General features: G+C 39.6%; 4 protein-coding genes across 5 annotated transcripts; 3 read left to right on the plus strand and 1 right to left on the minus strand.

Annotated features, from left to right (window-relative positions):
* Positions 1-59: 59 nt before the first annotated feature.
* Positions 60-3,005, plus strand: LOC107038278 (beta-1,4-galactosyltransferase 1). Its single transcript, XM_015257293.1, has 2 exons — positions 60-1,064; positions 1,446-3,005. Exons 1-2 carry the CDS (start codon positions 264-266, stop codon positions 1,638-1,640), a joined length of 996 nt encoding a protein of 331 aa, XP_015112779.1. The 5' UTR covers positions 60-263; the 3' UTR covers positions 1,641-3,005.
* Positions 2,995-10,559, minus strand: LOC107038277 (RNA-binding protein 5). The gene is made up of 7 exons (XM_015257292.1): positions 10,286-10,559; positions 9,020-9,635; positions 8,493-8,562; positions 7,871-7,944; positions 7,004-7,117; positions 6,029-6,776; positions 2,995-5,470 (listed from the first exon to the last, which is right to left on the minus strand). The coding sequence occupies exons 2-7, from the start codon at positions 9,608-9,610 to the stop codon at positions 4,329-4,331; spliced, it is 2,739 nt and encodes a 912-aa protein (XP_015112778.1). The 5' UTR covers positions 9,611-9,635; positions 10,286-10,559; the 3' UTR covers positions 2,995-4,328.
* Positions 10,560-10,643: 84 nt separating this feature from the next.
* On the plus strand, positions 10,644-12,853 carry LOC107038189 (p53 and DNA damage-regulated protein 1). 2 transcript variants are annotated; one of them, XM_015257118.1, is made up of 3 exons: positions 10,644-10,834; positions 12,158-12,387; positions 12,589-12,853. In XM_015257118.1, the coding sequence occupies exons 2-3, from the start codon at positions 12,162-12,164 to the stop codon at positions 12,753-12,755; spliced, it is 393 nt and encodes a 130-aa protein (XP_015112604.1). In that variant the 5' UTR covers positions 10,644-10,834; positions 12,158-12,161; the 3' UTR covers positions 12,756-12,853. The 2 variants fall into 2 exon arrangements, with proteins under 2 accessions (XP_015112604.1, XP_015112605.1); XM_015257119.2 differs by lacking the exon at positions 10,644-10,834 and adding an exon at positions 11,876-12,058.
* Positions 10,828-11,877, plus strand: LOC107038188 (G patch domain and ankyrin repeat-containing protein 1 homolog). The gene has a single exon (XM_015257117.2). It carries the CDS (start codon positions 10,860-10,862, stop codon positions 11,850-11,852), a length of 993 nt encoding a protein of 330 aa, XP_015112603.1. The 5' UTR covers positions 10,828-10,859; the 3' UTR covers positions 11,853-11,877.
* Positions 12,854-13,702: the final 849 nt, after the last annotated feature.

Consider the following 13,702-nt stretch of genomic DNA (forward strand, 5'->3'; position numbering starts at 1 on the left):
GCAAAACTGCAGCGGTGACAAGGTAAGCAGATTTGAACTGCCTCATATATATGTCTCACGGGAATTTGAGTGAAGTGACTTGGTTTCGCTGACATAAACAATAAAATAAAAGTGCATTTGTGACACAAACTCTCGCTGAAGCGGGAGAACATCCACCGAGAATGCGTGAAACAGACGATTGCTTCACAATAGACTGAAAAATTCACCGCAATGTGAAAACCCTAGGCTATTATCATAACCAAATGCGGGTGATATAGGTTAAAATGTCTCGGAATTTTCAGAGCTTCATTAAAATGTTCATAGCATTTTTAAACAGCTATGCACGTGGGCTATCGTACTTGGTCACAACGCTACTAGTCCTCTGTTATTGTCTTCATCCAGGGCGATTTGCATCGCATTACAATTTCATTAAGACCGAGGACATTCACGATGAGCTGGAGAAGTCGTACGATCCCAGAGACAATTCGTGTGCAATATCAATAACAGGAAGAAGATTTTCGGAATTATCATATCCAGAGGAGCATCCGAGGGAGGATCCAGTGGCGATGGCCCGGAGGCTTGGGATATTGCCCGGAGGACAGTGGAAACCGCTTAATTGCCATTCGCTGTTCAATGTTGCTATCGTTTTGCCATACAGGAATAGGCACACTCAACTCAGTATTTTTATGAATTATATACATCCATTTCTACAGTCACAAAACTTGGATTATCGAATATTTGTTATTGAGCAGAGCCCCATACGTGAATTCAACCGTGCTAAATTGTTCAATGTTGGGTACAAGGAGGCCACAAAAGTCAATGACTTTCACTGTTTCATCTTTCAAGACATCGACTTGATTCCGCAGAATCCTGATAATATTTATGCCTGCACGAAGATGCCCAGGCACATGAGCTCAAGTGTCAATACCTTCAGGTATAATTTGCCGTACACTGGGCTGTTCGGTGGGGCTATTGCACTCACTAGGAGGCAGTTCGAGTGGGTCAATGGGTTTTCCAATGTTTTTTATGGGTGGGGGGGCGAGGATGACGATTTCTATAGTCGACTGCAGTCCAGGGGTCTGCAGGTGAGCAAATTTGGCGATTTCTCAATTTATTTGTTTATTTACGACTAGTTATGCTCAGCTCGCCAACCCCCATATGATCCTCATATCCCTATGATCTTTATTCTGACCCTTAAGTTAAGGTCGAATTTTAAGAAACTAATTCGTAGTTGTTGTACACATTTTTTCAAAAATTAAAAAAAACCTTTGCAGCTCAAATTATTCATTTTTAGACATATATAATCGATCTTCAATGCATGAAAAATCTCATTTAAAAACTCAGTAGTCTTCCCTTGGAAACTTTGAATTGACGAAATACCAGAAAAATTATGAGTTTAAGACTCGCATCGTTTCATTTATGTTCTGCCACTCATTTGGAACTCAGTAATGAATTTTTTATTACAGGTGACCCGTTTTGGACCTGACATAGCTCAATACTACATGTTGACACACAAAAAGGAGCCACCGAGCAGTGCCAGATTCGAGCGTTTAGAAAATAGCGCCAGGAGATACGATTCTGATGGGCTTAACAGTCTTGATTATAAAGTACTGGATCATCAGCTTCGTCCACTGTACTCGTGGATACTGGTCGATGTTTAATCCAGTTTGCAGTGTATCAAAACGTTTAGGACAATTTTATTCATTTTGTAGGGACAAAGTTGTATATCAAACTGCATATCAAATCGAAAAGCCTTTTTTAGAATGCGACGGCATATTGTCTTCTGTTCTCGGAGGTTTTACGTATTCAACGATGGATACATTGTCTAGACAATGTCTGCCAATCAGTGTATGTTCGTAGCTCAATTTTTCGTGGTTTCAAGTCATTGAAGATATCCAAGCGCTCTGGCCATTTTTTTTTAAGATCCTTGTCAACATTACTCGCACGTCAAAGCTCCAATGTGAATGCCATTTCAGTTCTCGAATATTTTGCTATTATTTTATTATTCAAACTGTGAAAATTTAACTTTAATTCTCCTTTAATTCATCAAACATTTTAAAAATCTGAGGAAAAAGAAAAAATTTCATTTCTAGGAAATTTCATAGTGTAAATGGAAAATTGCAATTTTGAAGATTACAAATTTCGCAATTTTTTCGTAGATAATTTATAAACAATCAATTTCCTACTCTACGAATCATTTTATCGTTGTCTTTAGCAGTTATTCTGTCTTGTTTACTAGTCAATAATATAAGTAAAATTCTAAAATCTTCGAAGTTGCATAAAAAACTTGTCTATAAAAAGCAACTTCAATTATTCATTAAATGCTAAAAACAACGATGAAACCCCTCTATATTGTTGTTAAAATGAACCCATTTTTTTTCAAAGTGTTTACATGACGCTGAATATCTATCAACCTGTGCTAAGTTAATTTCTTTACCAAAAACTTGAGTTCACGCTGTAAAAGCGACCGATCATGCCATTAAAATCTGAATTTGCCACATTAATTTAGTGTAAGTACTCATTAGAAACCTAGTAATGAAGGGATGACGAATTAAGAGACAAACCCAGAAACACCAGTTGGGCAACGTGCTTTGCAAATACATATCTCTAGTATCTCATTATTTATTCTGATAATCTCATGGTGCGTCATTTTTTTTCATGGGATTGTCTTAATGGAAAGAGCTTGAGATAAATTTATCGAAGATTCTTACCTTGTAGAAAATTGAAAGGCCCCACAACATTCCCCTCTGGACCTACTCATTTTTAGATGTATTAGCAATACAATCTCGGTAAAGTTTACTCAATCTACCACTTTTGCGTTGACAATTTCCCCCTGTAAATGAGAACCTGTCAATTAATTCACATTGATTTAAATTCATAGAATAACTTTCACGATGTTGTCACGTACTCTAAGTTTCACCAAGAAATTTTTCGAACAAATCAATAATCAAATGTTTTTTTCTATCATTGTTGTTGGTAGTTGAATGAAATTCAGCAAATGATCAAATAAACAAATTTACAAGCAATCCGCAAGTGTCTTTATTATGCGTGCACTGCTTAGCTGTTTCATACAGAAAATGTTCACATAAAAAAATAAAATTACAGTGATAATCAAAATAATTTTCCTCATGATGACAGGAAATTGATTACAGGAAAAAAAATTAATGAGAAAAATTGATCATCGAAAAAGAATTTGTTTTAACGCGACTCGAGTGAGTCCATCTGTATTGAGAGAAGTGAGCATTTTTGAGACATTCCCACGCTTTTATGCGGGCAGATCATATTTTTTGATTCCGTCATAAAAGCGTGGAGATGTGTAAAAATTTCGCTTTTCTCAAACATACAGCGTATCCCAAAATGAAACGCCATTCTCGCGAGGGTAATTCGGGGGCTCATTTGGAGGCGAAAACTCCAATAAAATTTTTCCCTCCGACGCTTTGTTTAAGAGTTGTCAAATAAAAAAGGACCGCCAACCAAATGTTTTCTCCCCGTTAGAGAAATCATATCGTCCCATCGATTCCAATCAATCTCATCTGTAGATACCGAATGGGAGAGAAGATATGGATTTTTCACGTGGATTTTGATTTTCAGGGTCACATGGCGTGTTGGATCCAAATGGCTCTTACATCACTGTAAATTTTGTCACAGCTTTTCTCGCCCCGTTTTGGCAACAGAGGAATCAAATTCATAATGATCTATTGGGCATTGAATGCTCAATCGATTGCCATTTTTCCATTCCTCCATCTCAAGTGACAGAGAATACATAGATTTTCCACCGAAGGGTGTTTTGCAGCTAATCTTCGTTTTTTTGTATCAATAACTCGTAAATGAAGCGTCGGAGAAAAAATGTTATTCGAGTTTTCGTCTTCAAACGATTTCATTTTGGGGCACCCTGTACAGCTCCGCTCGAGCCGCGTCCAATGTCAATCAGAATTTAGTGATTCTAACATTGAACGGTGATGCCTGGGACTATGTACACAACTGATCGCCTCCCTATCAAAGTAATGTCTTTTTTACATAATTGAACTGAATTTATTCAAAATCCCTTATAGATCTCAATATCATAATTGATGTATCTCTTATTGTACACATACGAGAACGATTTTTTGCAATTTTTGTTATACAAAATACTTAATCATAATTGCCTCCTCCTCTTTCCTCCCTTCAGCCTCCTTGGTACGAATAATTACCTGAAAATGCCATTGGTAAAGGGAAGAATAAAATCATAATAACTAGTGACCATTCATAATCAATAAAATAGCAGTTCATCCTATTACGTTTCACTAATTCACACAGCATGTTCTCTCCTGCCCCCCCCCCTCACATTTTCCATACCGATACATTATTAATTACGAATCAGATAATTCCTGATATCGTGCATACATCATCTTCTTCACGCAATCTTTGTAAGTATCACCAGGCATAGCACTGTAAGACGACGATTTAGCCCCGAGCCCAGCCGTGGGGACCCTTCTCTCAGCTTCGATGATACTGGTCCTCCCCTGGTTTGTTTTTCCCAGTCCCATTCCCTCGCTCCAACCCATCTTCTGCAACAATTTATTCCCAACATTATCAGAACCAATTCCAGCCCTAGTGGGCTCATCATAATTAACTGGCGCCTCATCGACTCTAGTCTTGAGATATTTTTCTTTGAGCTTATTCGGTTGAGGGGGCTCTGGCTCTCCATATTTAGCTCTTCTCTCTTTAGCCCTGTCTCTGTATTTATTGTTCCTCTGTTGAGGATCATTGGGGTCCAGTCCTCTGACCTGGTACCAACTCTCGAGATTTTGCTTGTGAAGATCCGACAGTTGCTGATGACGAACGAGTCCTTCTTTGCTCGGAAATTGTCGCTTGCAGAGGAGACAGGCAAGTTTCGTCCAATCAGTGTGCTGCCTTTCCTCCTGTCCAACATCTTCAATCTCCTCTTCCGTGTCACTTCCTCCTCCGTATGCTGCCACCAGGCCATTGTTACCGGTGTCCTCCTCTTCGTGGTAGGAATTAACGATTGACTTTTTCTCCAGAATAGCATAGCCAGCATCGGCTGCACCACTCCCTCCCTGGTAGGACTCACCCACCGAGTACTCAGCAGACCAATTGCTCTTCGCATTCTCTTTCTTTTGATTCAGGGTCTTCGCCCAACGCTCCATGTCCTTCGCGATTTTTTTAGCCACCTTGACCTTGTCCTGTTTCGTCTCTTTCTTTTTGTCGTCATCCTTCGACTCTTGGGAATTTAGGTTTGTCATACTGCTTATCGTGGGGTTTGGGAGTTCTGCGGCGATTGCGGAGGTGGATGTGAGGTTTATGGTGCCCGGAATTGGGAGATTCGACTTTGCGGGCTGGTAAGAGAGGGACTCGGCGTCCCAGTAGAGGAACTGTTGCGTGTGACTGTTGTAGTAGTACTGGGAGTTTGGGTCGTAGTAGAGACCGGTGGAAGGGTCGTAGTAGTAGCCGGAGGACTCGTCGTAGTGGTAAGTGCTGACGTCGGGCACAGCTAGAATAGGAGAATAATATGGGAATGCTTTTAAAAGGAGGTATAATCGGTTCATCGGTGTGCGGGAGGATAATTCGGCACTGAAGCGATTGTGAAATGTAACATAACAAAACTACTCGATTATGCAACTCTTATGATTGAGGATATAGTTAAGGAAATTTTTCTCCCAAAAATTTGCAAAAAATCCAGATGTATGGAAAAAAAACAATTAAAAAAAGCCATTGGGGGCAGGAGGATAAACTCTCAAATCCTTTAGGAGACTGCACACAGACTAATGATCCAGCAACGGCTCTTTCAAAATTTTTTAAATACTTTGAAAAAAATTGACAAAAAAAAAATCACGAAAATGCCCAACTTTGAGTTATGACGTTTCAATGCTTCACTACAGAATTAGTTCTACAAATTGTGCAAGTCATTTAGTTGGTGTGAAAATGATTAAATTTGAGATAATGTTGAATCGTAATCATTTTGTTCTAAGAATGAAGTAAACTCTGCTGTTCTCTACTAATCCAATATCTTCACACCAACCAAATAAACTTCAGGGTCATCTCCACTTACAGTAGACTTTCCCATCATTAGCATGAGCAGGCACCCGTCCACTCGCCAATGAAGTGCTAGTAGGGGCAGTCGGAGTTGGTCTGGCTTTCATCTCCTCAGCGTCACCCAATTTCCTCGAGGCCTGGAGCTGCTGTATCGCCGATTGTGCCACAGCAGCAGCAGCATTGACCCTATCAGTTTGATTCAATGATGGTAAAGTGATGGCAGTCCCCTGAATAATTTGATTCTGATAGTACTGCGTGTAGTATTGAATGTAATGCGCCTTTTGCGCTGGTGTTTTGGCGTACAAATTGGCACTGTACTCAGCGAGTTGAGCAACATCGTCTAACGTATACCGCTGGGGCTGATTCTCGTTCAACTTCCAAAGCCCAGCGCTGCTGACCTGGTGAAGTTTGCAGTAAGCAATTTCCACTTTTCGCCCGTCCACCGTGAGCCCCTGCTTGGTCAACTCGGTGTGAAGGTACATTGCGTCGACGACATTGGCCATTTCCAGGTAACAAACACCTCGGGATGTATTTGTCAATGTGTCACGACCAATCCTAATACTTCGAATTGGCATTGCTGACGAATTATTCATCGCTTGGAGGACTGAGTCTTCGGTTGTGAGGACGTCAAGACCACGCAGCAAAACTGTGTTCGTGGGGTGTGGACTGATCTCATCGCTGCCCTCACCACCTTCTTCACTCTCGGCACGCGATGCTGAACACTTGAAGCAGGTCTCTCGTCTTTTGAAATTGTGAGCTCCACACTGGCACCATAAAACGTTTAATATAATCAATAATTGAGGAAAAGAATAACCAAAGGTATTGGCATGAGTGGGGTACAATGAAACAGTGCAATTTAAAATTATTATTCCCATCATTACTGCCACTAGTAAAAAAAGTTGATGAATAATTTTTTTTTTTACTTGCATTGCCCCATATGTCGTTGTGTCCCACTCTCCCCTGCTTTAATGTCGAATTAAGATGCATTTACCTTAACACAATGCCAATCTTGACTATTCTTTGACGGCGGCTTATCCATGTGGCAATCTTTTGGTATGCTGTACTGCATCAGCGCTCGATACTGCTCCTGTAGCATCAGTACCCCCTGAAACAGAGAATTTCAGTGTTATCATGTCCAGGGTCTTCCGAAGGCCGCTTTTCCTTTTCTCATCAATCTCCCTCTCTTCCTTCTCACATCGATGGTAAATATCTTTATCATCTACTTCACTTCATCAATTCTGAGCAGTTTCTTTCATCAATATTGAATTTTGTATCAACAAACCGACTAAGTATGATGGAGCTATAGCGACCACAAATAATCGAAGATATTGGCATTTGGAATGAAGAATAATTCATCAATAGATTGGAAAAACAAAGTGACGTCAACGATAGAATCATTGCTCGGGGAATATTCTGGGATTTATTCAGCGCTATTCCCCCAATAATTCAACAGCTCCAGAGTCAAATTGTTTTACCACGTTTCACTACTCGATCAGTAATGGTCATCTGATATAGTTCCAAGACTTGTATCTTCGGTTGTATCATTTGTATGTCCTGATGCAAGGAAATATGAGTGGTGTTGGAATTTTGATTAGCATTTTGCTTGTGAATATTTAGGGGTTGGACTCTCCCTAGGTAGAATAGATAACTGATATTGTAGATTAAAGTAGCCTTTTAAACAGATGGTCACAGCATAATGGCCATGTGTGGGGGAGTAGAAGGCCAACTGGGAACTGCTTTGCCCCCATTGTCGCCACGGGGCGTCGGTGGGCCAAACAACTATGTGCGTTGTTGTTGTTGTTGAGGTTGAATGCTCAAACATCAGCCCAACCCACTTGCCAAAACTTCTTTTTTCTACCTGTTTCATCTCCATCCAACGTGCGGCCTCCTGTGTCGCGTTAAACTCGACGAATGCAAAACCTCGCGAAGCACCTATACAGAGCAAAATACACACATATCCAGTGTTAATCCACGTTTATTGCCTGGGTATTTCTCTACTTCTGAGAGGGCAGGCAATTTTTGTCACAGCACCAACCATTGAGACAGACCGTTTTAGTATTATTCTTTAACGAAGAGTTACTCTTCGATTTCTTTGTACTTGCTTTGTTTTGTTTAAATCTTTCATTTAATGACTCTTCTCCAGCTTCTCTCGTCGTTTTTTAACACTTCTCTCAAATTTCCACAACTCAATAATTAAAAAAATAGTCGAACAAACAATGAGCAATGTTTTTAACTTATTAATTGAGAAATTTCAACATTTCTCTCTGTCTTTCTCTCAACTTCCTCTCCCCCTGCGTTGACTTACCTTCAATCACATTGAAATCACACAGTTTTTATAATCGACTCAAGTATGATATGAACGAATTAAATGATGTTTTCGGTATTTCTGCTTTTTCACGGAAAGTAAAAAAAACAGGAAAATGAAAATAAGATGATGAGATGAGGCCATTTGACGAACAGAATACAATGATATTAATTACCTGTATCTTTCTTCCGTATCAGCCTAATGTCCTTGGGCATGAGTCCACAGTTTAAGATGTCTTGACGTACCTGTGATCACAGATGTCAGAATAATAATGACGATGCGAGATAGATTGTTGTACAACGTTGGCATATTCAAGTCCAAATTTAGACCATTATGCCGAATCCTCAGTGAAAATGCATTCGTGCCAAGAAAGAGTGATTGTCGAAAAATATAAAAAATGGAAATTATCTGCAAGAGCGGTTCTTGAGATTCGTTTGGACGAATTCATCAAATGGCTTTTTTTGTATTCTTCTCAAAATTTACTCTTTTCAAATATTTTTGCATAAATAGAAAATTTATAAATACGGATATCCACACCTTTGTAACAGAATAATGTAAAAAACAACAACAGCGCACAGTATTGAAAAAAATCAAATAAAGGCAGTGGAATTATCTTTGAAATGTGATCTAGATGCTTTTTTGCCATTTTTTTAGCTGAAAATTCCCATCCGCTTTTGCATGACTCAAGTTGACACAACTTACATCGTTTTCAGTAATATGCTGTGCAAGACCACGGATCATAATAGTGTTGTTTGGCGTTTGTGACTTGTAGTGGACTCCCTCCATGGATGACCCATAAGTACGTCCATGATCGTGATCGTATTCAATACTCTCACGACTGTGATCGTCATCCCGCTCACGATCACGATCCTCCCTTTTGCTCCGTCTATCCCGATCCCTCTCACGATCCCTGTCACGTCGCGAACGCTCTCTCTCTCTGTCTCTGTCCCTCTCCCTGTCCCTCTCCCGATCCCTGTCTCGATCCCTCTCGCGATCACGATCGCGTTCGGATGAGTCTCTATCTCTTCCTCTGCTGTAGCGATCATCCCTCTCTCGATAACGCTCCTCTCTGCTGCGATCTCGTCGGTCTCGGCTCCTGTCGCGCTCTCTGTCTCGATCGCGGCGGTGATTCCTGTAGTCCGGGCTCCTGTGCTCACGCTCACGGTGATCCAAATCACGATGGTCCGGGTAATCCGGGGACCTGCTGGTGCGGTAATCCCGGTACTCGTAATCAGGGTGTCGCCGATTGTCCGGACCGTAGCCCGGCTCCCATGGGTCGATATTATTGTACATGTTGGCTGTCCATTTACTAATTAATCTGGAAAGTAATGAGAATTAATCTTTGACATTATTGGCTTGCGGATGGATCTCGCGTTTGGTTTCAGCATTGCGCCGACGTTTCGCAAACATTGCAGTCTGCATCTTCAGGGCTGTGAGCTCCGATTCATGTAGAAAAATTATTGATTACATGATTATACATGAGTAATGTTACGAAAAGGTGAGATAGCCAGTGGAATTTTCATTTTATTTTTTATGGAATGTTCAATGGGAGTTGGAATCGTCCAGAAATTGACCTGTTTACCCCACTGGAGGATTTACCTCGCAAATATCTTGGGCAAGAATTGGCTCAGGGGAATTCACCGTGAAATATTTTTCAAGATTATAGGACAAACCGAGTGCCAATATTTCACAACTAAACTTGTCATTCACTAATAATCCAAAATTCGTTTTATTTCTCGAATGACTCACGATGTTGATAAATTTTTTAACGACTTTGGATTGTTTAACGCAATGCTGAACCTTATGGACGCCTGAGGGTTCAAATCCCAAGTCAGAGAGTCGCTCGTCAGGTTCAAAGATCTCATTTTACGCTCAAGTGAAAATTGTATTAATTCACGAGTTTTTTCAGGACTGGAAGACTGATTTTTAGAGTAAAATTACACTTTGGTGTCTTCTTTGTTCTCTCACCTCGTGTGGCCCTCGGGTTCCCTTCGTCATCAAAATGTCGATGTCTCCGGAAACGTCTAATGCGCTTCACTGGCCCTTCGAAGTAACTCCTTTTGATCGAGGTCTTTTGAACCCACTCACTCCTTTGCACGCTGCGAGCACTCCTGATTGTGATAACAATTTTCACAATGGCGTGGCAAAAACGCTTCGCTATATCTCGTTCCGCGCGGAATATGGCGGTGTGCCTGGATGGCCGGAGAGCTTTCGGAAACTCTCTTGCTCTCTTGGATGCGTAATGGTTGTGAGTCGGGGGTAAAAGAAGGTCGTGAGCCATCGTCCAAATTCGGGGTGGTTCGTAAATTAGTGACATCACATCGCAGATGGCGTGACAATAGTTCTGAAACGATTTTCTTGAGTTCTTCTTCCTCTTGATTGAGCGAATTTATCCCGTTAATTACTTGTTAATACTAAAACAGTAGTATTGATTTGTAAATTGAACTCAATCACGGGCACTCAAGACGGAGAAATGGACAATCATTGAGGAATTCAAGGCTCTGCTTATCCAAACAGGTTAGATTGTCTCTCATAACTCAATATGTTATCCTATAAGATATTTCTCAGGCAATCAGAAACTAATCCAGAGCCCATCGTCAATAAATATAAAGGAGAATTAACTTTCCGGGGAGATGAAGCCAGAAAAGCCTACGATGAAATAATAACCAGGACTTATTCGAAAGCTCAAAAAAAAGCGCCAACTAATTGTCACTCTCATTATGAAAAATCTCACACGTCAGTGGGGAAAAAAAATGCAAAATCCACTGGAACGCAGCAAGTGAAAATTACAGCGAATGCAGTTTTGAAATCCATCGAACAAACTGATTGGGATTTCATGAAGCAAAATATAACGAAAGAGAATGTTAATGTCATTGACGATTATGGATGGACGCCACTGATGTTGGCAGCGTACAATGGAAACACTGAAATCGTTGAATATTTATTGACACTCGGTGCAGATAAAAGTATGAGAGAAAAAGCTGGACTCGATGCTGTGCAATTAGCTCGCAAAAGCCATCGCAATCACATTATTTCGTTATTGGAGGGTGGGAAACCTAGAACCACAGATGGAAAAGAAAAACATGAAAATTATGTAAAGTTATCCGCATTCTACTGTTCAGTCTGCAAAACAAATTTTCGAGAAACGACTGTGAAGGAGCACGAGTCATCCTTGCTTCATGTTTTTAACACAAACCCAAAACTGCCGGATCCTATTTATGGTATACCCAAGGGGAATAAAGGGTATCAGATAATGGTGAATAGTGGGTGGGAGGAGTCGAAGGGTCTGGGGCCCTCCGGTAGTGGCTCAAAGTACCCTGTGAAGACCGTTTTAAAACGAGATCGAGAGGGATTAGGGAGAAAAAATGAAGGTAAATCTAGGGTGACACACTTCAAAAGCAACGATGTGGCTGCAATAAGACATGTTAGGCAAGAACGATTAATGAAGGAAAAGAGTTTTAGAAGGAAAAATAGAGAGGAATTTCTCAGCAGAGAAGCGAGGAAAGAGCGAGCTCTTAGACGAGCACTCTCTTGATTTTTTCTGATGTTGAAAAAATGAAAAAAAGAACTGATTGATTGAAGTTTATTAACTGCACATTATGTTGTACAAAGTAAACAGACATGTCATTAAGCAAGAAACAGAAACACCAGAAAAGATACAAGCATGGAATTACTATAAGTGGCTTAAGCATAAGAAGACACTGAAACAAAATAAAGAATGGGATAGAATGAGAGAAACATGTGAGTATTTATCGTCTTATTGTTCTGCTCAGCTTGAGGGTTCTCTAGAACCAATTTTCATTATTTTAGTAGTTTGTAAATAATTTTTGTCTGTTTCAGAATCATGAAAGAGCAGCGGGAGATGCTGGAGTATCTGCAGAAGATTGAGGATAAAGCTGGAGAGATTTTAACTGACAGACAGGAAATTGTGGCTCTGGATAAAAGGAGAAATGATGATCGTGTTGGAATGCGCGCACTTCAGAAGCAGAAGAGTGATAAATGTTGGATTACTGTTGGTCCGTTACTTCTGAAGATGACTTCCAATGAGGCCGAAGAGCTGCTACTTCAAGGTAGCCATGAATTTACTGATGAAGTGGTGGAACGAAAAAAATTCATTGGAGTTTAATGTTTCTGTACAACTTATTCTATTGAGATATTTTCCATTGAATTTCCTCGGCATTGAATTTCCTTCCTGAGACAATTTTATATAAAATCAGCGTTAAAAGTCATTATTTAATTTTGTATTAAACAAACTGATCGACTCGTTTCAGACCAAAAGAACTGCGATATCGAGGTGAATAAACTGCGCAGTAATTTGAAGGTAAAGGTGAACGAGCTTCGAGATCTGGAACACACTCCACCAGTTTCAGGCCTCATGCTCAAGCCAATGTCTCATGCAGAGATGTCGGCGATTAATCAGTCAATTGGAAAAAAATGATTAATGAATTATCATAATGTGAATGTGATTTGTTTTTATTCATCGGTGGGAGATGGTCAACGTATTAAAAAAATAATAAAACATTTGATATATGGTTATGTTTATTTTCTTTAAGAATGTACCTTTTCTCCTTGCCTCAGACGATGTACATAATAAGTTATGAGTAAACGAGCGTTAAGTCTTACCCAGAACAGCCCTTGTAATGTGTATTTTACCACCTATTTTTACAAACATCTGTTTTCTTTCATTATTCTATTTGTCATTAGTGTAATCGCTACACACAAACTTTTAATCGTGTTATGGATAATACTAACACTTGACGGATTTACTCAAATATATAATATACTTTCTATTTAACCATCTCTTTATTAATTGATATTCTTTCGTTAGATTACCAAATACAAAAAACATAGCTGATACAATATAATGTTATGATACAAAGCGCGCATTAAGGGCATCATGCCGTGTAGAGAATTCATTTTTGTCTCTTTTCTTTTTCGTCTTTCATTCAGCAAACTTTACACGGCACGATGCGTACTGCGGCCTAGGTGTAAATATTCGTATGAATAGACCTCCTTAGTTTTTAATTATACGTAGAAATATATTTAATCTGAATTTTTCATTTTTTTTCTTCGCAAATTTATTTCCTAAATGTTCGTTTATTTCATCCTTTTCCCATCTTCTTTCATTCATGTAATTACTCGCTTTATCTATTCAAGAGTCAATTGCAACGATAATTGTGAGTTTTTTTTTTAATGAAAAATTTCGATTTGTAGTTAATTTCACTTAATAATTATGAAGAAATGCGCTTTGCCTTAATAACAGCTGTGAACATTCGTCCTCGTTTTTATTTATGTATATTACTTTTTGTATCTAATAATTCTCAGTATGTTATGTTTTATATACATGTGAATGTTTATACAGAACAATTTCTCCCCCCCCCCCCC

This window comes from Diachasma alloeum, unplaced genomic scaffold (assembly GCF_001412515.2).
Source record: "Diachasma alloeum isolate Michigan unplaced genomic scaffold, Dall2.0 Dall_scaffold_00279, whole genome shotgun sequence".
NCBI classification, from domain to species: Eukaryota; Metazoa; Arthropoda; class Insecta; order Hymenoptera; family Braconidae; genus Diachasma; species Diachasma alloeum.